General features: G+C 48.5%; 6 protein-coding genes across 6 annotated transcripts; 1 reads left to right on the top strand and 5 right to left on the bottom strand.

The window, feature by feature from the left end:
• Positions 1–413: 413 nt before the first annotated feature.
• Positions 414–3,511, bottom strand: GGS25DRAFT_333818 (putative cytochrome P450 oxidoreductase OrdA-like protein). The gene is made up of 8 exons (XM_049257918.1): positions 3,495–3,511; positions 2,584–3,436; positions 2,367–2,499; positions 2,085–2,276; positions 1,840–1,991; positions 1,520–1,758; positions 1,160–1,431; positions 414–1,089 (listed from the first exon to the last, which is right to left on the bottom strand). The coding sequence occupies exons 2-8, from the start codon at positions 2,789–2,791 to the stop codon at positions 687–689; spliced, it is 1,599 nt and encodes a 532-aa protein (XP_049115843.1). The 5' UTR covers positions 2,792–3,436; positions 3,495–3,511; the 3' UTR covers positions 414–686.
• Positions 3,512–4,147: 636 nt separating this feature from the next.
• On the bottom strand, positions 4,148–5,916 carry GGS25DRAFT_495874 (HAD-like domain-containing protein). The gene is made up of 3 exons (XM_049261483.1): positions 4,968–5,916; positions 4,666–4,808; positions 4,148–4,583 (listed from the first exon to the last, which is right to left on the bottom strand). Exons 1-3 carry the CDS (start codon positions 5,453–5,455, stop codon positions 4,450–4,452), a joined length of 765 nt encoding a protein of 254 aa, XP_049115842.1. The 5' UTR covers positions 5,456–5,916; the 3' UTR covers positions 4,148–4,449.
• A 315-nt stretch (positions 5,917–6,231) lies between these two features.
• On the top strand, positions 6,232–7,904 carry GGS25DRAFT_333714 (Mdm33 family-domain-containing protein). The gene has a single exon (XM_049257917.1). It carries the CDS (start codon positions 6,436–6,438, stop codon positions 7,882–7,884), a length of 1,449 nt encoding a protein of 482 aa, XP_049115841.1. The 5' UTR covers positions 6,232–6,435; the 3' UTR covers positions 7,885–7,904.
• Positions 7,905–8,161: 257 nt separating this feature from the next.
• Positions 8,162–13,005, bottom strand: GGS25DRAFT_333675 (uncharacterized protein). Its single transcript, XM_049257916.1, has 7 exons — positions 12,238–13,005; positions 11,809–12,078; positions 10,760–11,746; positions 9,605–10,703; positions 9,348–9,549; positions 8,886–9,291; positions 8,162–8,832 (listed from the first exon to the last, which is right to left on the bottom strand). Exons 1-7 carry the CDS (start codon positions 12,713–12,715, stop codon positions 8,771–8,773), a joined length of 3,504 nt encoding a protein of 1,167 aa, XP_049115840.1. The 5' UTR covers positions 12,716–13,005; the 3' UTR covers positions 8,162–8,770.
• A 1,834-nt stretch (positions 13,006–14,839) lies between these two features.
• On the bottom strand, positions 14,840–16,742 carry GGS25DRAFT_333633 (uncharacterized protein). Its single transcript, XM_049257915.1, has one exon. The coding sequence runs from the start codon at positions 16,491–16,493 to the stop codon at positions 15,387–15,389; it is 1,107 nt and encodes a 368-aa protein (XP_049115839.1). The 5' UTR covers positions 16,494–16,742; the 3' UTR covers positions 14,840–15,386.
• Positions 16,743–17,830: 1,088 nt separating this feature from the next.
• GGS25DRAFT_514789 (MFS general substrate transporter) lies at positions 17,831–21,404 on the bottom strand (the record flags this gene model as incomplete). The annotated part of the gene is made up of 8 exons (XM_049263025.1): positions 17,831–17,976; positions 18,061–18,428; positions 18,501–18,800; positions 18,862–19,173; positions 19,326–19,635; positions 21,121–21,125; positions 21,337–21,347; positions 21,390–21,404. 8 exons carry the CDS (start codon positions 21,402–21,404, stop codon positions 17,831–17,833), a joined length of 1,467 nt encoding a protein of 488 aa, XP_049115838.1.
• Positions 21,405–22,587: the final 1,183 nt, after the last annotated feature.

Raw genomic sequence — 22,587 nt, 5'->3', positions numbered from 1 at the left:
TCTATGCGCCGCCATTGTTATTCCGGGGTCCGGAGTACGGCAAGCTTTGTGTGGCAGTAGGGCGTGTAGGTAGGTAGCACACAACTGAGTACGGAATCTACATACCTCGATCTCACCTGATTTGCATGGCACAGATATCATGCCCCTTTACCTAAGACCGTAGCTGAAAGCTCAAGGCTTGGTTGACTTCCTACATAGCGTCCATGGGCATGCTTGGGGTCGTCTTCGGGCTCAGGTGACACATGAGTATCGACCTACAGCGAATGTTGGATCGCCCTTCCATGGAGATGATGTCCGAAGTATGTATGTAGGTCAAAAGATGATTCCTTCCAACGGGGTATCTCTCATCTTTGATCATGCCGAGGATTTGTCATTACCGCAATGTTCGAGCTAGGGATACCTTGTTATGCTTTGAGCCGGTGACTTATTGAGGGTTTCGTTTGAACCTGGCTAGTAAACCTTGAATAACGTGCTCTGTATCATACATGTATGTGTACTTGTACATAGTAGAAACTTTGAATTGATGGATGGTACTGGGTACCCACAGAAAGATTTGAACTGCATGTGGTTTTAGAAGTTAAATTGTTGAGGTCACGTCAATATTTGAACAGACATACATACTTTTCGACTTCTTTACTTGATTTTTGATGTTGTTGTTTCCAAGTAAATTTACTAACCTAGGTTACCTATACATCATAGTGAACGCTCTCCAAAATCTTGCTATCGCTCTCCTGCCACGGATACGTGTCCTCAATTGCCCTGACCAGCTTCTCATGGTGAGCAGACCGAGGCTTGATAGCATTCCTGAACGGCACCGCGTGGCTGACCACGCCCGGCTCGAACCGAGCTTCTGGTGTTATTTCCTTCCCATTCTCTATGAGCTTACTGATATCGAACGCGGCTAGCGTTTTGACCACGTTGAGATAGAGAGCGTTGTCGGCGAGAAGACGGCCGGGGCAGATGCGCCGCCCGAAGCCGAATACGAAGATTCTTGGGTCCGGCTCTGGCTTGTGTCCGTCTGTGTCTAGGAATCGCTCTGGCCGGAATGTCATGGGGTCTTGGTAGACGTCAGGGTCGTGTGTGAAGTGCCTAATAGGTAGGTAACTATTAACATGCCATTCATTATTAATTTAAGGAGCAGGACATCGTGCGTGCTTACCAAACGTTCGTTAAAATCATGCTTCCCTTCGGGATGAAGTACCCCTCGCAGATGTCGTCCTGGGTGCTTGTATGCGGGAGAGCCATCGGCGCGACGGGGTGCCAGCGCAGAACCTCCTTCACAGTGGCCTCAATGTACGGTAAATGCTCGCGATCCTCCATAGTGGGGAGCCGGTCGGGCCCCACGACTCGGTCGATTTCCTCCTGTGCTTTTCGTTGGACTTCCGGGTACAGTGTCATAGCTAAAAAGAAGGTCGCGATTGCAGACACGGTCTACACATATTAGCACATCTGACAAACACTCTGGCACTTTCATTGCCCGCCAACTACATCGAGAAAAAAGAAAAAGAGGGGAGCTTACGGTATCAGCCCCAGCGGTATACAGAGCCATGGCCGACCATTTGTTCGTGAACTGTTCCTCTGGATGCGAGTCACCCGACTCCATCAGCCGGGATAGAAACGATGTCTCATGCTTGCCCTTGGACATCTGATGCTTGACGAATGCGTACGGCTTCTCAATCACCTCATTGAGTTCAGCTCTCCACTGCCGGCCAAGCTTCTGAAACCCAGTTCCTGGGAACCAGCCGGGAAGGTTTCTCACTATATTGGTTACGAGTCAGATGGAAGAGCCTATAAAGGATAGGTACCTGTATTCAATAGGTAAATCGCGCGGATGCTTACAGAAGGGCAAAACGTCAACCACAAAGGCACCAGGGACGGCGGCACGCCCAAACTTATCCATAGCGTCACCGGCCATGTCTACCAAGAGGTCATCCTTATGTGATTCGGCTGTGTAGCCGTAAGCGATCTTCAGTATCACAGCTCCCGCCTCCCTTAACAATTAAATACATTAGCAAAAGGAACAACACAACTCTTATATGCCTATCTCTCCCACCTGAAAGGCCCGTGATAGGCAGAAAACTTACTTTCGAATGTGCGGCACGAGAGTCTCCGGTTTCTCTAGAAGATGAAGCAAGAAGTGGCTTACTTCGGCCTCCTGCAGGGTGTTAAATTGCGAAACCGTCACTTTGGTGCCCATGATGCGACTCATGTTCTTCCGGTATGTTCGGAACCGACTGTTGTACGGGGACAGAGCGAGAGCATTTCCCCAACCCACACTGTTGTACCACTGCCGTTAGTCCACTGAGTATCAAGATCTGAAGCCCACACGCGCGGTAGAGGTATCGGTAGTAGGTGGCACGACATACATATCACCTGCAAAAACTTGCTTGGGCCGTGATGAATGCTTCACCGAGCGCTTCTCTAACAGCTCGAACGTGATTTGCGCATCATTGACTATTACTATAGTTTGTCCTGCTACGTTGATAGAGCTAATGGGACCTGCAGACAAATACGCCATACAACTCATTAGCATCCAGATTCCATGTAGAAGTCAGGATTTCGTGGCAGGTTGGGGAAACGAACCATAGAGCTCTTTATGCTTGAGCCAGTGGTGCGCTTCGAACTCGCCAGGCTTGGGGAGGTCGTTTAGGTTCCCGACAATAGGGAGCCCCTTCGGTCCGGGTGGTAGCGGGGGGTTGCCGCCATTTTTGAAGAATTGTACAACTTTGCTTGCGATGTACACGAAAACTACGCCGATCGCTAGGCTGATGGCGAGCGGTGAAAAGTCCATGATGGTTGAAGAAGGACCGCAAAGCGTGAAAGCTGCTAGACGAAACCCAACAGCGGACAACCAGGGTTTTATGTCTCAGATATCCGATCTTCTCTTGGCATCTTCGATCGAGAGACTAAAATATCACAGGCTAAAAAGCTATAACCCCAGCTACATTTACGTACGAACTACTTTACTTATCTAGGCACATAACTGGGTTCAAGATGGTCAAACATGAAGCTTCTCCTCTGTCCAGTGGCTGGCCTTATAGCTTCCATCACCCCCATGGTAAATATGGAGTTAGCTATAGACTAGTAACAATTTACTATATTCTGTGAAAGCTGAACGGTAGCACTATACGATGACTGCAGAAGACTAGGTAATAGATACCCATTCAACATTCACAACCTACCTCCTCTACTAGAAATTTTCAAGCCGGCCCGTTTTTAAGGAAAAATGGACGGGCTTTATGTAACAACGGGTCTTTTATTTTAAACAGGAAACGCTTCACCGGCATAGAAAGTTATTATTGCAGGTTTTTGACTCTCTTTATATTAGGCAGACATATAGATATACCTAGGGTAGCTATTTGTGAACCCCGCCCACTTGCTAAGGTTAGTTACATACATGTGCGGATGGGCCTATGAACGGCAAGGCTAAGGTCAGCTATAGTTACTGTTAGATAAATAGGGGGGAGGGGAGGGGGGGAGGGTGGGTCTAGTACGTAGTACTACTACTACCTACTGATGTAGGTAACTAGCAGCCAGGGGCTGCACGTGATTTAGAGCAGGTCACCTCGGACTTCGATCCCAATGATCCATCTTGAATAACTAACTAGGACGGAAACGCAACGGGTGGGTGGTGGGTGGGTTGGCCCGTTTTGGGTTCGAATGTTGGTTTAGGTAGGTAGGTAGGTAGGTAGGTAGGTAGGTAGGTAGGTAGGTAGGTCGTTTTGGCCTAGAGACTGCCGTTTTTGGGGGACCCTAAAATTAAATACCTGCCTAACCTACAGTGCCTAGGTACCTAACTAACTAACTAATAACCACTAGCCTGGAGCTTGTGCCGTATGGGGGGGGGGGGGCTTCGAACTTGGAAGCGAAACTAGGTAGTTATGTATATACGAAACCGAATTGGTAGGTAGGTAGGTAGGTAGGTAGGTAGGTAGCTTAGCAAATGTTGTTTGGACCTATCGTGATAGATACCTAGGTAGTATGGAAAAGAGGTGCTCTGTCTATTCAGTTTCCGTTTCATAATGTGATCGGATGAATACCTAGGCAACATAATTGCTGAGCATGATAAACGCTATTGGTAATTCTATAGAGCTTCTAGAACACTCAAGCTCGTTGCAAGCTCACAGGGCATTGGCTAGTAAGTAAGTACTAGCAGAAAAATATGAATTGGTATTGATAAGATCCCTCCTCGATCCCTAGGTATCTAGTCCGCCTAGCAGCAGCGATAAATAGCATCGACTCCCGTCTATCTCGGTCTCTAGCTCTCTCTGTCTCTAAAGACTCTAAAAATAATTCAACGCACTAATAAATGCCGAAGCTGTCTAAATGACTTTGCAGACCATGAAGTGCCGAAAGAGAGTAGAAGGACGAAAATGTCCTCTACCGAAATCTATGATGAAAATACCGGGGATCTCTGCGTTCTAAACTAAGTGAAAATAATGCATAGATCTATAACCTTCCTTTAGCAGCCTCCTTGACGCTAACCTTGCCCGCGACAACATCAGCGACGACTTTGTGGATATCAGAGAAGTCGTTGAAGGTAACGAAGGGCACCTTCTCGTTTTCACAGTACGTGACCAAATCTGACCAATCAGCGCCTTGACCCCTGAATATTTGACGACTAAAGGATGACAGAAATTGGAAAAAGGGGGTGATGACACTTACCTCGGCCAGCCTTTGCGAATAATAAATCGGTCTCTTTCGCTGCAGACAGGTCTGATACACCGTCCCCAGCATAAAACATGATTGGTCGATTGGGAAGCGCAGTGTAGGGCTTAATCTCAAGGGACTTGTCATGTCCGAACACACTACAGTTCCGTATTACATCAGCGATCGAATACTGGCCGAGAGCAACTGGGTACCAATATATTCATTCATATGAATTGGCAGAGAAATTAAACGCAAAATAATTGACCTCGGAAGAAATTGTGCAATAGAAAAAGAAAAGAAAAGGGGTAGAACTTTACCTGTCGTCGTGAAATTTGATATTCCAACCGCCCTCCTCATTGATGCCCTTTCCATCGCGGGGCATCACGTCGTTGCTCACGATCTGCATGTGCTCGACAGCTTCCTCGCCGATGAGATGGGCGAGCAAGGCGCGGATGATGGGCTGCATGCCGCCGCTGAGAACCACGACGGGCACATTGTTCTCGCGGGTCCAGGCAAAGAACTCAGCGAAGTGGGGATCGAGCTGGACATTCTTGAGAAGGATGGAGATGCATTGGTCATAAGGGGTCTTGACGCTGTCCATCATCCACTGAAAGCTGTCGCGGAATGTGAGTCGGCCTTCGAGCACTGCGTGGTTTTCCCTTCGGCGCCGCTCTACGCCGTATCCGAGGTTGTCTGTCAGGTAGTCGTTGCTGTCTTGCAACGTGATGGTTCCATCGAAATCTGTGAAGAAAATGGCCTTAGGCTGTGTGCGCATGGCTGGCAATGTTCCGTTTTGTTGTGCCATCTTGTATTATTGTTTGTTTCTTGTTTCTTGGTTCTTGTCTCTTGTTTCTTGTCTCGGGTTTGTATGTTTGTATGTTACTCAAATCCGTCTATTATAAGGTTTTGGATGAAATTAGAATTTGCCAGGAAAAACAGATGTTATGTTGTAGCGTGAGTGTATTTAGTAGAAGACCAGGCGTTTTATATCTCTTGCTCTCGTTTCACTTGCAATCTCATGAGTGGTCCCTGACAAAGTTCTGAGGCTTGGGGTAACTCACTCCTTCTCTGGATGAGTATAGGGAATGACGTCACACACAGCAAAAACGAAAGAGCTGTAGATAACAAACTCTTCAGAAGGTGAATTGGACTTGAAGTTTGTGACACTGACACGGGATATATCAGGCAAGTGAGACAGACCGAAGATTAGAAAAAACAAAAAAAAGCAAAAGCATGAGTTGTGAGCGAAATAAAGTTTATCAGGGGTCCAATCCAATCAGAAACACCAATCACCCAAATGTACATGTCCGAAAACCATGACCGGTCCGCGGGGCTGCTTGCCCCTCCATCACTAGGAAGGTGCTGCGTAGGTAGGTAATCGAAGCTGATCGTCGATGCGTTTCTGCCAAAACGGAAACACCCCCACTGAGGCTTATTAGTGCATCCTTGGCATTGCTACCGGCAAACTTGGCCTTCAATGCACCAGTTTCGGTACATGCATATGTACATAATGTACATAGCAGTCCCAGCAGGGCGGTGACCGGCTATTCCCCGGCCTCATTCCTCCAAAAAAAAAAAAGCCCAAGCCCTTTGCGGGTCGACAGCAACAGCGTCATTAGTATCCTATCGTCCTTTTTTGAAAACCCGCAACTTGGAGCTACTGGACAACACACGGACACCTCATGCAGCCTTGAGTGTTCACAAATTTTGCTGCAACAAGAGGAAGGGTAACCCAACCCAACCCCAAACCTCCCATTCTCCTCTTCCCGATCCTCCTTCGTCTTTATGTCGACGCCCCGGGCCCTTAAGCCCGTATTCGGGCCTGGCTATCGACTCTTTCTCGACCAATTCGTTACCCAGTTGACAGGAAGGAGATGTGCACCCGGGAAGCTCTTCTCGAGCTGGCCATCCAGCCCAATATGCCCCAGCTGTCGTCGAAATGGGAGTTTTATCAGTCTCAAGCACCAATTTCGGTATTCCTCCAGCTCGACCCCGCCAAAACCTCCGAGCAACGATGAGAAAGACAAGAAAGACGAGAATGATTTTATCGAGCCCATCCAATTTCCTCCTGGATTCCCGCCTTTCCCGCCCCCTCCTCCCGATTCTTCGCCTACCCCGCAATCTTCCTCGTCCGATGCCTCTCCTTCTCCCTCCAGTGAACCAGACCCTACACCCCAGCAACAGCAACAGCAGCCACCACAAGAACCGCCGCCGGATACGAAGTACGAGAATCCCGACCTACCATCCGCCCAGAACTCGCGACGCTCCGCCCTCAATCGCACATTGAGCACCTTCATGGACCGTGCCCAGACCACCCTCTTCGCCGCCTCTCAGCGCATCAACGACCTGACCGGTTACTCGGGCATCGAGTCGCTCAAGACCCAGATCAGCGGGATCGAGTCCGCCCTCGCCGAAGCCCAAATCCGCCTCCACAACGCTCGCGGCTCGTACAAAACTGCTGTATCTTCGCGCTCTTCCACCCAGCGCGAGGTGACCACCCTTCTCGCCCGCCAGAAAACCTGGACCCCCAACGACTTCGAGCGTTTCACGTCCCTGTACCGACAGGACTACGAGCTGGACGCGGCGGTCGCCTCGCGGGCCGCGGAGCTCGAGGAGGCCGAGCGCGAAGCCGAAAGACTGGGGCGAGAGCTCAGCTCCGGCATCCTAGCACGCTACCACGAAGAACAGATTTGGAGCGACAAGATCCGCCGCATGAGTACATGGGGCACGTGGGGGCTCATGGGCGTCAACGTGCTTCTCTTCTTCCTGTTCCAGTTCGGCGCCGAGCCCTGGCGTCGCCAAAGACTCGTCAACGGCTTCGAGGAGAAGGTCCGCGAGGCGCTAGAAGAAGAGCGCCGGCAACGAGAACAATTCGAGGTAGAGCGCAAGAAAGCTGTGGCCGAAGAAGACCGGGCCAGGACCTACATATCCGCCACCGCCGCCGCCGCCGCCGCCGCCGAGGCCGAAGCCGAAACCGCCAGCCGAGCGGCGCAGCCCAGCGCCCCGCCCGTAGTCGAGCTGCCCGAGGTTACATTAGGCGGAGCCCCGACGATACCCTGGCGGGAAGCCTTCTCCAACCTCGACTGGTGGCGAGACACCTACGACGAGCTCTCCAGCGACCGGAAAGTCGTCGTCCGCATGCGGGACGTCACACTAACCGTGCTCGAGGGCGTCGCGACCGGCGCCACCATCGTCACCGCCCTCGCCACGATATACCTTCGATGGAGCAGATAAAATACCTTGGCACTACTCCCATCCAAGGTATCTACTAAACTACAATGTACTATATATGTAGGTACATAGGATAGATAGTAGTAGCGAGTCACGAGTCACTTTTACCCTAGTAGAAGAAAAGAAAAAGAAAAGAAAAGGGGGGGGAGGGGGGCTAACCCGCCCAAAGAAAGAAAAATCAATGAATGGTGGCATCAGATCCCGTGTATATAAATAAAACATGTACTTACAAAAAAGTTGATATATTTATAATGTACAATACAAATAAAAAAAACTACACGATACCCAAAAGTCTTTTCGCTATCGATCGATCGACGCACTAACTACATGTACCTACCTACCTACCTTACCTAGGTACTCGACCAGGTGCCTAATTAATATCTACCCATGGCAGTAGACGGACGCTTAGTGTAGGTGAGTAGGTAGGAAGGAAGGTAGGTAAGTGCAAGTGAAGGCCGGCAAGAAGGAAAAAGAAAGGGGAAGGGTGATTGTTGTATTATCCGCGGGGTCTAATTAAAGGGGCGAACTACTACTGTACGCCGGGGGTAAACTGTACGGTATCATCTGATAGCTACTCCTCGACAGATTCTAAAAAAAAAAAAGGTGTTTCCCTGACTATAGCCTACTTCTGCTTTTTGGAGGATTCGCCCAGCGAATGACTTCTCACGAAACGCCCCCGACGCGTGTCTCCGTGGCTTGGGTGGAACTCGAGCCTCTGGTGAACATTTCTCTCTTTCACCAATGCCTCCTCGAACTGGGATATCAACCTCGTCCAATATCATGGATCCTATAGCTCAGTCAAACGATCGAAATTTTCCCCTTATCTCATAGTGGTTTTGCTAATACTGTGCAGTCAATCTCAACGAGTCCTGGATTCCAATCTTGGCTTCTAGTCAAAATCCGCAGTATAAGAGAAGCCGCGGAACTGCTCTTGCATTCCTTGAGAGAGCACTGTAACTTGGTTAGTATCATAAATATTCTAGTATTTAATGAGGTCTTCTTACCTGATTGTACTGGGGTAAGTACAGGCGTAACGCTTGTGAATTCGGAATCGAAGTTGCTGGTATCCGTTGCACTCTTGATTTGGGGCATGAATGGAGGCTGTACTCTCTTGTTGTAGATATCATCCCACACAATGTTCCTGAAAAAGGGCTGACTCATAACCTCTTGAGCATCAGTTGGCCCGCTTCCTAGTCGTTGATCTGGGTCTCTCGTGAGGAGCTTCTGGAGAATCGAAACCGATTCTCTAGGCATATGGATAGGATAGAGCGGCTCATCCGCAAGAATCGCGTCGTAGATCTCGTCCTCATCTTCACCTCGGAATGGTGATTGCTGCAGAAGCATCTGGTATATCAGAACTCCAAAAGCCCACCAATCTACAGCTCTACCGTATTTTTTGTCTAGTAAAATCTAAGAGTGCATTAGCTACCTAGTTTCAACGTCTTAATCGGGAAGAGTAAGCATACCTCAGGAGCCATGAATTCAGGTGTACCACAGAAGGTGCTCGTTGTCGAGCCATACCACATATCCTCTTTGCATAAACCGTAATCGGCGATTTTGATATGACCGTCCAGAGTGAGGAGGATGTTGTCAAGCTTAAGATCACGGTAGATGACACCATTCTCGTGGAAATATTTAAGCGCTAAGCAGACTTCGGCGGCATAGAATCTATTGGCCTTGTTAGTCAATCATTTACGCAATACTATATGAAAAAAAAACCTACTGTGCGCGTTTCGTGCTGAATTGACTACGTTGAATGTGAAGCATCAAGTCGCCACCACTAACGTACTCCATGACAAAGTACACTCTCGTTTCGGTTTGGAAGCAGGCGTGTAGGTTGGTAAGGAACGGATGGCGTTCCCTATTCGCAATAAGGAACACTCGCTTCTCGGATCGAATGCTTTCGACTTCATCGTTCTCGATGATGAATTCCTTCTTGAGAACCTTAATAGCATAAAGACGCCTGGACTTCTTGGTTTCAGCCAGCATGACTTTACCGAAGTTACCCTTACCAAGGACAGCAAGGAAATTGAAATGGTCCAACCCAATACGTGCCCCTGTTCCGGGGTCGGTTGCAGAAGGCAGCGGCTTTCTTGAGGGGGGTGGTAGAGTAGTGCTAGATGTTAATGAAGGGGTTTCTTGGACTGATGATGGCTTCGAGACCGGCGCAACAGGGGGGTACATTTGCTGTTGCAATTGGGGTGGTGGGGACTGGGATTGCTGCACTGGACGTTGCGGTTGTGCTGCCATTTGTGGCTGGCTTGGAGGGTAGTTGGCAATGTTCGCGTAAGCCGCTGGGTTGTATTTCGGTTGCGAGGGCATATTGTGGCCTTGATTGGCGGCGTAGGGGTCTTCTTGAGCTTCCAAAGGCCCGCCATAGCCACTTACTCTCCCAGACGGGTAGTCCGGACTCTGACCTGGACGACCTGACTGGGAGGCAATAGAACCGCTCATTGCTGCTGTTGCCGCCGCCGCTGCGGCAGCGCTCGAACCGGATGAAGTTCGATCAGGGTGTAGTGGTCTCGATGGGGATGACTGACTAGCATACATCGCTTTAGCAGCTTCGGTAGCCTCTTGAGAAGCGACACTAGGCTGGTAAGAGGATGCCCCATGAGTACTATAGGGTGACATGGGTCCTGACGAAGTACTCGAGGGGCTCATCTTGCCCTGTCTCAGAGTCTTCTCGCTCAATGAAGTTGTCTTCTGTTGACGCTGTTTTGATGACCTGATGCCTTCAAGGATCTGGTTGGCAACAGCCATACTCATACCACAGAAATCTGGCACAAGATGTACGCATTGGGCGTGGGCCGTAAGTCCGCATTCTACAGGAGTGTTAGTTGCATCTAGAAAATCAGGGGGAGCGAGTGACTCAACATACCAGCACATTTCCTGCAATTCTTCTTTCCAAAAGGCAATATGTAACCACAATGGCAACACCAGTTCGCAGTAACGTTTGAAAATGGCGTAAACCTGTGTGGGATCCGGTGGTTGATTTTCTCCTCGTCCGGGTCCGTTTCGGCGTTGCTCTTGCTAATACACTTCGTAACGACACTCGGATAACACTTCGTATGGCAGGTGTATTTGCAGTCCTCGCACTGCATACCTGCGGAATACTTGAGAAAGTCACCGCATAGGGCGCAACGCATGATGTTGTAGAACTGGTGCTGCACGAACTTGTGTCCGTACATCTCGTGCACTTCCTCCTTGCGTTGACGAATAGCACCCTTTCGTCCAAGTCCCAAATCAACAGGTCGTCGATCCTTATTCTGCTTCATAAAGTTCATGGATAAGTGGATTGAGCCAGTAGGCTCTAGATTGAACCACGCATCAATTGGCTGCGATGTAACTTGAGGCACTGCCGAAGGGCCAAATTGCGCGCCTGGGCCGGCGAGACCGGGAGATGTAGGCCCAGCTGCACCAACCGTAGCAACCGGCGCCTGTTGCGGATCCATTGGGAACTGGGGAGGGGGTGCGCCGGGCCCTCCCATCCTATCTGCAGATACCCAGCCGGAGTTATTAACCTCAGCCTCGATTCTCTTTCGCCGCATCTCCTCTACGATATCCGATATTCGCACCCACAGCATCGCGATAGGCAAAGCATGCTCGGCCGGCTTATCATACACCGTGAGCTCTATTTCGTTCGCCTTGTCGACTTCAATCATGTGATACTCCGCTTCCCACCGGTCGGTACGTGAGACTTTTGTCCGTGCAACAACGTTATCTTCTACCTTGACGGCGACGAATGTTTCCGGACCCCGAGAAAATCGACCGGTACTTGCGTGATCGACATCCCTGACTTGGACGACCCGAATCGAAAGCTGTCCAGTTAGCGGTTTGCGCAGATTGGGCATGTTGATGCTGTCATCTAAAGTGTTAAGCTTGTTAGCGCATAGAAATATCGGAGGGGTTCCAAAGCGGGTAACAAACCGTCAGGGGAATCGGCCGTGTCTAGGTCGTCTATATGCAGCTCTTCATATCTCTTGAGTGCCTGCTTCAAGAGATGAATCTTCTGCTTACTCTCAACTCTCCTAGCTGCGGCGTCGGCTTTGCTTTTGCGGTCGCCCTCCATGCTGTAGAGTTGAACCATCTTTTCCACACCCTTGAGATATTGCTCTTCAACGTTGAGTTTGAATTGAATTTGGGACAGCATGAGCTGAATTCGAGGACCGAGGTAAGGAGTGTCGTATTTTATCAGATCTGGAGAATAAATCATGAAAGATCAGCCTCATTGTATTCTAGAGCCATAACAGTAGTGGTGCTTAGTGGTGATAGTGGTGATAGTGGTGTCAACACCAGTGCCATAGCAGGCAAGACTAAAATAGGCAGAGGTAGCTAAAGATGAAAGGTGTGACAAACCTAACTTGGTGAAGTTCGGCCTCATTTTCGGAGCAGACGAGGTTGGTCCCGGAGGTGGAAATGGATGTCGCGGCGGCATCAAGTCACCGTGACCACCAATCTGGCTGTAAGGTAATGAACCATAGGAGCCTCTATCTCCTGAAAAGCCGCCAGTATCCTTGGGTGGGAGTGCTGGTGCTCCCTCGGCAGTATCGCTACGCATGTCCCCACTAGTAGGACGAGCCGAGCTGCTTGAGGGAGAGGCTGGTCCAATACTCATACTGTCAACGCCTTGCCCTAGACGCTTCATCTGTAAATCGCGAAGCTTCTCCTCAAAGAACTGGATGTTACGACGGCCCTCTCGCATCTGGCTATCAAGCCGGGATCTGACATCGTCATTGTTGGTCTGCTGTCGCATAGAATTGGCAGCATTAATTAGAGCTTTCTCGCGCTCAATCTTTTTGTAGATATTGGCCATGGCATCGTCGTTGTCGTTCATCTTGGGCGGTAGGTTGCGCGTCGTCACGCGCGGGGCCGGTGATAAGACTTTTTTGTTGTTGTGGTAGTATAGCTTTGTGAGTGGAGGAAGAAGTGGGAGGAGAGGTCTGGAGAAATGCGGGCGATCCGAGATAAAATCTGGAGCAAGCTATCTCTAAAAGTAGGTACAAGTGCAAGTTGTATGTAGGTAGCAGGTATCAGGGCAGGGTAGTAGATAGATAGAGACCTAGATACCAACTAGTACTGCTACTGCTACTACTTCTTACTGACTGACTACCCAAGGAACAAGACTCACAGCATACACATAGAGTCATAGACACATCTATAGACACATCTATACCCGTGGTATGGTCACTGGTGTAACTAACGTTAACTGGTGGCAGTCAAGTTAGCTACTAGATTGGTAGTAGGTAGCTATAGTACCGAGATAGATGAACCCCGGGTTCAAGCTTGGGTTGGTTTTGGGTGGTTTGAAATGTGGACAGACCAAGGGCAGACGGACGATTTAGCTGGGTGAAAAAAGGATATGGATATGGTAAAGGGGAAAAAATAGTAGTGCGATGTCGTCAGTACTAGGTAGGTATGTATCGAGAAAATGCAGACTGGACTGGTCTGGTACGGGTACAAGTAAGTATGTATGTACGAAGCAACGCTATGTACAAGTTTGTCTTGTCTTCATGGCGGGGTTTTGTGTCTCGTGCGGCGGGCGCAAGTGTGGATTTTCTCAAAGGATTGTTCAAGGTTCATAGTTAAGTTATGTAGTTTAACAGTTTAACTTGCAAGGTCCTGAAGATGACCTGATGGGCGCCCTCATATTACATAACATGGATGTTATGTATGTATTGAAGGTTATGTATGTAACTAGGAGCATTCACGTATGTAGAAAGAAAAAAGATAGATAGGCAAGTACTGCCGAGACTACAGGGATGAAGGTGAATACTACTGAATAGACAAGTACCTTCTTATCAAAGATTTACATAGTTACATAGTAGCACCTCAATGAGTTTTCGATGTACATGTATTCAATGTATTTAATGCATGTGTTTAATGTTCAATGTTCAATGTTGTTTCCCGTTTCCCGTCTGTTGAGGGAAACTGCCTAACCTCTGTTAGTGCAAGTGCAAGTGCAAGTGCAAGTGCAAGTACAACGTTTATGTGTTCGGGCATCTCTAGTAGATTCTCTACCGGTATTTACCGTATTTACCGTGCTTACCGTGCTACTCCTCCTCTTAGTCCTCTACTCACTCAACCTTGAACCCGAGAACATTGAAATGTTCATGTTGTCTCTGCTTTCAATGCTCACCTATTAACTACTTAACTTGCACGTGGAGCCTCAAAGAAGTAACACACCTTGCCTATTAATTTACAGCACTGGTTACAGCACTGATATTCAATGATTCGCTTAAAATCGGTAGGTAGCAGGCAGTGGGAATTTGACGTATCAAAGAAACAGAAACACAAAGCCAGCCACCATAATATTTTACTATATTGGATTATATAGATTATATGGATTATGTGGATTATTTGTCTCATTAACACGCTGACAGCTTGCAGGAGAATGCCGAGGCAGGTGTTCATTGGCTTAGATCAAAATGGTCATAGCAAATAACACATAACATTTCATCGTGTACGGAGTATGGCGAGCAACAATGAATGCAATGCAAATGCAAATCGGTTATCAGATGAGGTACTAGGTACTAGGTAACCTTTGGTCACTCCATTTCAAAATAATATATGTTCCATTTCCATTTTGGTTGTCGCTACCACCGCAACTCTTACCTCAAGCCCATCCAGAGCTACCAACTAACCTAGATTAAGTAGTATCATCAACTTACTTGCCCACCTATATTACAGTAGTTTGGAGCAAGCAGTCCGAGCATCTGCAATGTGAGACAAGTTAGGAAAAGATCGCTCTTCATACCTACTACAAGTATCAAATCTGTCCACGTACCAGAATGTAGGCTGGATTCGCGGCTCACAATAACTATGTGCAACTGGAATTCAAGAGCAAACCATTGAGCATCACGAAAACCAGAACCGTTTACTTGTTTCGCCAACCAAGACTTCAACAACGCGTTTTCGGGAAACTAGACTATACATTCGTACCTACATGCCCTAAAATGCCTTTACCCTCATCCGAGATCATTCTTTTTAAGGGCGGATCAGAGCCTTGGAAGCAATATCGCATTTGACAACAATAAGTATACCCCCACTCATCATCAACCTTTCGGAGCTGCTAAGACACAGAGTTGCATTGCACATATGTGACATGAGATTGTGTCATACGAACGCATGCTCATATCACACGTGGCGTTTCAATTTAAGACCAGACCACATCATCAAATTGATATAGAATAATAAACCTTCGCTTTTAACAAATAACGGTCCTTGATGCCTAGGGCTGTGGCAATAACAATAACCCAACGACAACAATGTAGGTAACATATATTATGTACATATCATGCAGGTAACCAGGGGTATCAACGTACTATGTACCGCCTTAACATTAACAACCTCCCAAATAGCCCGCTACTATATAAAGTAGCCATCACACATACATCGTTCGTCTTATCTCGTCTCTAGCTAAGAGCTGGATATACTACTAGTGGGACATTGCATACCACGCCGGAACGCCCAACACAAAAAATATGCCCAGCCAACTGTTTGTTCCATTACACTGCTTGGCCGGCTGGCGCTGAACCGGAGCCGGAGGCTACAGCCTTTTCATTGCTCGGGCCTGGCGCGGCCATCGGGGTCGAATGTACTCCATGGGCGGGTTCCGGTGCGTAGAACCCTGCGTAGTTCTGGTAGTTCTGCGATGTAGGATTCTGGCCGGTGTTATTCCCCGTGCCGGCCCCAGGCGCATTGGTCGGCGGTACGCCATATGCCTGTTGAGGCGCCATCGGCATGGGGTACGGATAGTACGGAGCGGCGCCGTTCTGGATAGTGGGCGGGAAGTACATGGCTCCTGGAGGTGGTGCCGGGGGCATTACCACACCGGCGGGTCTCATCAAATTCCGTTTGTGTGTCTCGACACAGGCCAGCACGAAGAGGACGAAATGGCTCAGACCGGATAGGCAGAAGAAGGCGGTCACGGCGCGAATAAGCGGGAGATACGTACCGTTCATATATGAAGTATTGCCATAACGATACATGCTGCAGTACCTTCTGCTATAAGAAGAGGTATTGTCGTCATCGTCGGCGCATTCCATGACTGCTGACTCCACGGAAAGGACCATGAAGACCGAAAGGAGAATCCCGAACACACAGACAATCCACAGGCAGAGATGCAGGCCTACATGTGCGCCGGGGTGGATTCCACGTTTTATGCCCCTGCGCCAACGCACACCGAGGGTTATGAGCTCGGCGCCGTTCCAGAGGATCATGGCGATGGAAATCGGTAAGGCGTAGTATGAGATGCCTTCATTTTCCTGTTCCGCAAGGAGCGCGCTGGCCAGGGCGAGGATGATGATGGAAGAGATGGTTGAGGCGATGGTGATGATCAGCTTGCTCATTACCCAAGTTTTGGAATACGCGGGGAGAGCTCGAATAGGTTGCCCATATTGATACGGTTGAGGCGGGTAGGGGTAGCCTCCGTAAGGTTGTTGATACGGCGCATTCTGCTGGTATAGCGCATTGGGTTGTTGCGGCTGAGATTGTTGAGGTGCAGAAGTCGGTAGCTGATTCCTCGATATCGGGTCCTCGTGATTCACCGGCGCCGCATTGCTCACAGGCGAAACAGCCCGCTCATCTCTCGTCTCCGTCTCATTATGTGCCATTGCAGTGTTGGGTGGTGTTCACAACACGCGATGACTTTTTTTTGTTGGTGAAGTATTTTAAATAAGCTGAACGTCTGATAGAATTGGAAATTAATAGTTTGCTGATTATAATATATTAGGTAAATATACCAAGCAAAAACGAATAAGTAGATATTATGTAGGCAGTTAGATGTTTATAACGAATGTATGACGCTGAACCTTACGAGAACAGGACGAGAAATGACCAACAGGAGGGAGAAACAACAATCCCAGGGGAACTTGGAAAACCTGTGATATATGATTTAAAACAAAGCCTAAGCCAAGCCTTTTTAGCCCCTTTCTCCCCGGTCATCGTGATACTTGCCTGACTATGTACTTACCTAGGCATCTGTTAGGTAATTAAAGCCTTTGCCGCTCGCTTGTGCTAGCGCTGACTTATGTTATAATAGCTTCGTTCTCTGCGTACTATCGTGACAACTTCTTACTCAATACGATTAATACGACTAATGCTACCCAAAAACATCCTCTTCTTCTCGTAACCATGCGGTGAGTCACCAGCCATTCTATAACATGACATGTTGGAGAAAATCATCAGAGAATAATAATAATAACATACATATAAGTACATAGGTACTAGAGGTGTGTTTACCTAACTAGTAGTAACTATTGTATATGAGGCGACATCTGGCAAAATTTCAGATGGCTGCCTAGCAAGGACACTAAGGATCTAGATCGTAGGCCGTTTTAGGTCTTGGATGGAACGGTCTAAGCCCCATAGGGTCAGCCCGGCCGAGAAATCTGGACCTAAAAATACATTCTTCTACCTATGTAATGTTAATTCACTAATTCACAAAAGATGCCCAGTAAAGTTGATTACGTACACGAATATACCGAGAATGAATTTCGGATATATGTTGGATAATGCGCAAGAATTATGTTCTATATGCGGGAAAATACTGTTCGCAGAAGAGCCCGGCTAGTGGGGCAAAGACTCATCCTGTCCTTGATCCTGATGATGGCTGGTGTTACAGCTGTCCAAACAAAGTACGAGGTATGAATGAAGATCATCCGGGCACTAATCAGGAGATAATAGAACGGTGAAGGGTATAGGTTTGAGCAGAGATGGCCCTCAAGCAAATGACCAGATACTATCTAATTAAATTTATACTTGCAACATAAGTACATACCTACCTCGAATTGGTAGGTAGTAGGTAACTGAGCCCCTGATCGCCCTTGCAGCATATTCCTATAGGTGGTTCTTGAAAATAGGGGTCTCACCTACCATCCTCTATACTATACACAAATCTTACTAAATGTCATGGTTATAACAACATGGAGTCTTATACATATCAACACATCTAGTGTTTCCTAGCCAACTTCGACCGAGCTCGAATCTGCGCGCCAAAAAAGTATAGGACATAGACCAATCCCACCAGACCGAAGGAGATGAAGCCCAACGTTGCCATCGCCCACCTAGCCCCCATGTTTCTGAACATGACGATTCCTAAATTGCACAAAGTCAGCATAAATCGAGAAAAAAAACACCTCCTCTCATACACAGAAAGCAACCCACCAATATGACAACAACCAGCCGCAATCAAAAAGGAAGGTATCAAAAACGCAGCAATGGCCGAAGCGGCGACGTTGGTGTATGAATCAGCTATGTAATTCAGCATGCCAAGCCACAGCAACGGATCGCAGAAGCCCAGCACGCCACCAGCGATCAGGGGCGACCAAAACGACACGCTCCCGTCACAGGTGAAAGCGAACCACAGGAGGGAGATCGGAAACCCCCAGACGAACACTAAGGAGGTTAAGAACCTCGCTTCTGGACGCCCGACACCGCCGTTTCTCTTGCGGTCACGTGTATAGAACCATGTCTGAACGGGCACAAAGGCAAACATGATGGTTACGCTGACCACGAAGTTGAGGTATGTTAGGTCGGCATCGATATACCTAGTATTCGTTAGGCTGGGTTCTTACCTGGTCGCTTTTCATCACAGGGAAGGGGAGAGGAGAAGCACTTACGCGAGCCCATTGTTGACGACGAACACGTCAAAGACCCCGTCCAGATACAGGAAAAGGAGACCGTAAGCAAACCCGTTATAGATACCCAAAAACGTAACGATAGGTTCCGTCAGCATGATGCGGAATGCCATGGAGGTCACGAAGCGCATCTCTCGGAGGATATCCACCGGCTCTTCCAAGAGCGCAATTTCCGTCGGATCAGATGACTTGCTCTTCCGGGCCTCGCGGCTAATAACCACCCGCGGCAGCGTTTCCGGGACGAAGCACATGATGATCGCAAAGGCGGCGCCAATAATCGTACTGCCTGGGTGTCAGGGGTGTCTCTTTTCGTGGTAGGTTTAGGTAAGCGCTCCCAACTCACTTGATCCAGAAGATCCACGGCAGCCCCAGCCTCTCGTTACTCGCGATGAGCTCCCCGACCGGCGAGCCTATGCTCGGGCCGTAGTTCGCGGACATGACGAACAGCGCCATCGGCTGGCCCGCGCCGTCCATGTCCCCGAAGAGGTCGGCGATGGTGCCGGCCACGTTGGACAGCGCCGTGCTCCCCGCGGCGCCGCACAGGAACTGGAAGATGATCAGCATGGGCAGGTTGCGCGCCAGCGCGTTGCCGATGTTCAGCAGAGCGTAGACGCCGATCGAGGCGACGTAGATCCATTTGCGCCCGCCGATGTCACTAGATTTCGAGAAAGAGGACGGAATTATTCAGCGTTGACTAATCTTCTCGAAAGGGGAAAGACAAAAACCCCCCCCCCCCTAGGCTTCTCCTAGGTAGGCAGGTAGGTAGTTTTCGTAAAAAGCAGGTATTCAGGGGGGGGAACCACATACGACAACGGGCCCAAAAACGCCGGCCCCACGGCCGTGCCCACGATGAACATGCTCTGGCCGAGCGCCACGACCTGCGTGGAACCCCCGTGCTTCTCCTGCACGAGGTACTCGGCGCTGACGTACGTCGTCGACGAGAGCGTGACGAAGATCTGCAGCAGGCAGTACACGGCCACGATCGACCATTTCTTCACGCGGCCCCAGTGGATCGGGTGCGAGGGGCTGCTGAACTCGACGCGCTGGAGTGCCGAGAGCGCTGCGTCCGCGCCCGTTTCCGGGCCGGGGCCGGGGCCGGGGGTCTTGGCGGTGGTTGCTGTTGGTGGCGAAGCCGTCTTCTCTCCCATTGTGTGTATCTGCGTAAGCGAAGGGCTGGCTCTATCTCTTTGAAAAGGGGGGGTAGGGTTGATTCCAAAAACAAGCCTCTTTGACAGAAATCATGAAAATATTTTTGGTAGCTAGTTGAGAGGCTAGCTACACGCCACTACATATTACACTACATACGTATATAGCTCTTCGCTGCTATGCTATGCTACCTTACCTACCTAGTACCCATCTAGCATGCTAGCGTCGGCACCCTCCAAGCAAGTGGCGGGAATAAGCATCCTGCATATCCATATTCTTTAACTGGTCCTTGACTAGTGCTACCTACCTAACTACTTCGTTATAGGTAATTCTTTTAAGGGGGGTTAATGGCGTGTTTTTATTTCCTTCGATCCACAAAGATTTGAGGCCCAATTAAAACAGCGCAGCACACTTATCATCAAAATAAAGATTTCCTGATTATGCTGTGCGTGAATACCTTTATGCAGAGCTCCGTGAGGAAGAGGGGGGGCGGGCGGGCTCGGAGTTCGGGTTGAGGCGTTGTATGACGTTCGTTTCAAGCCTGCTACCTAATGCATAGTTGTTGATAAGCCTCCTCGTGCCGCTGTCTCGTCCCGTGTATAGGGGAGGTTGGTTCGTTGGTATCTAAATACATGTATGTAGGTTGACCGGGAGGCTTGCTTGCTGGTGCTGTTCTTGCTTGAGAATCCATTACTATCAAATTTGTACCAGGTACATACATGTCAATGTTTTCAATTCCTAAACTCTTACATATATCCATAGGTATGTATTTCAGAGGCGTCTCCTAGATGTAGCAATCAAGTGTTAACTGCCACCGGGGCGCATTTCTGTCTTTCTATCATATCCCACTTGCTTAAATGCCACCCTTTACCTCTACTTCCTTAATTTTTGTGCTCTTTCTCAGATACTCCTTCTGAGATTATACCATGACGCTTCCAGGTGAATGATTGATCTTTCGTTATTTGTCTTTAAGTTAGTTTGAGTCGGTATATTCGACACTCCTCACCCTTGTATCATGTCCCCGCGTAGTAGCATTCTTTGAATATCATCCACAAAGCATTTAATCCTCTCCTGCTGGAAAAAATCGGAGCTCGCCAACCTCTTTCCAATTAGGCGTGAAATCTGCATGGAGTGGATGTTCATGATCTTTAGTTATCTTTGATTTCATTTTTACGTGGGTATCCATATTCTCCTTCACAAGATCCGACCCTTGTGGAGTAATGTGAATACAAACGACGACAGCTCTATCAACGAAGTTGGCGAGGCCCATCTGAAGCTTAGCGCATAGATTGAAGTATCCGAACTTTGTGAGAGAAGATCGTCCTGAATACGTTGTCTGGGTATAGGAAAGGATGTTTTGGTCTATGTGGTGACTTTTTTTCCGTAAGAATGCTTTGGGGTCATTGCTGTCCCTCAGACGCGCTTTCAACTGACTCTTTGTCACACAATATCTCACCAAATCTTTCTGATAGTGAAGTAATCCGTGAAAGTCTTTGTCAGCGTTGTCTTCACGTAGGATGGGCACAAAACTTGCCCAATATACATCATCGCAGCCTAGAACGAGGGCAAATGGCAATATTCCCCGTTTCTTGAGAACGTAGTAGTCGACATTAAACTCGGAATCTCGCTTGAGGGCTGTCTCAAGATCGGCGCTTGGGTTGAAGAATAGCACTGCATGGGGTCCTTTTTGGTCGGCCTGGAAGGTTATTTGTCTAGTAGTTCGACTATATTTGGCGCCATCTAGACAGTAGACTTCATCGAGTCCGAAATAATCATATTCTTCCTTCGGATCTCGGACGATAGTATAAGAAATGGGTTGTAATAGCGATTCACATATCGAGACGGGTGCTTTGATTAGTAGAGTCTCGACTCGTTTTACTGGCCCATGCTTGTCATGGATAGCAGGAATGAGAATTAAAGGGCCACACCGAGCAGTGAACCTGTTTTCCCAATGAAATAAAGGAACACCCAGGTACTCGAAATTTCGACCACGGATGAAACAAGATATAACTGCAATCTTGTGATCACCCCTTGTGTAAGTAGGCAATTCGATACGGAGACCGTTACTGAATATGATCGGGGGCATATCTGACTGTATATCTGACAATGGCGCAACATCATGGGTTGTTATGAACTCCGAAGGTGACTCTGCAAGCATCCCCCTCAGTTGCTTGGTATTAGACATGGGATTCTTACAGTCCCAATTTAAGAAGTGTTCAAAGTTTTGCGGTAACCCCCAGGCGAAGAGCGTTTGATCATCTGAAGTTTTTATAATTTCCTCCTGCAGGCGAATGAAGGACCTTTTACCTTCTCCATAAAGTAGAGGCATATTCACATTGAATATACCCAGAAGAGAATAAGCAACATCTTCCATTCTTGTTGTCTGTCGCTTTGCCGCCCATGACATTCTTTTCGCAACGCATATACTATCGAAGTTGCCAGTAGAGAGAATTATTCGATCTATGCCTGTAATCTCCTCCAGCTGATTTTGTAGGTCCAGCTTCGATCCCAAGTCGCTCCAGTCCGCAGCATAAAACCGCATAAGCCTGGGAGCAATGAGCTCTTGCAACGTCCATCCTCTGGTAAACCATCGGCTTTTGTCGAGTTTATTTGCACCAGCCACATCATCTAGGTATGCATAACATATCGCAGCGCCTCTGTACCAGCGAAACATGGAGTTGATTACCTCTGAAAGTTCCGCAGTACTAGTTTTGTCGATGAAGCAGCTATATGTATGCCCGGGTTATATTAGCCACATCACAAACATGCTACGACTTGTTATACCGAAAACTTACGTATCTACCCAGGCCCATTCTAACCCATCTCTTACGGCTTGGTCGCAACAATATTTAATCTTCTTATACCCCTTCCGTTTTGAGACGCTTGGTGTTGACATATGTTGTAGCGTGCATTCCTCATCGCC

This window comes from Hypoxylon fragiforme (assembly GCF_022984875.1).
Source record: "Hypoxylon fragiforme strain CBS 206.31 chromosome Unknown GGS25scaffold_6, whole genome shotgun sequence".
Classification (NCBI taxonomy): Eukaryota; Fungi; Ascomycota; class Sordariomycetes; order Xylariales; family Hypoxylaceae; genus Hypoxylon; species Hypoxylon fragiforme.
Note: the sequence above shows the minus strand (reverse complement) of the source record. Positions and strands in the feature narration are given on the sequence as shown.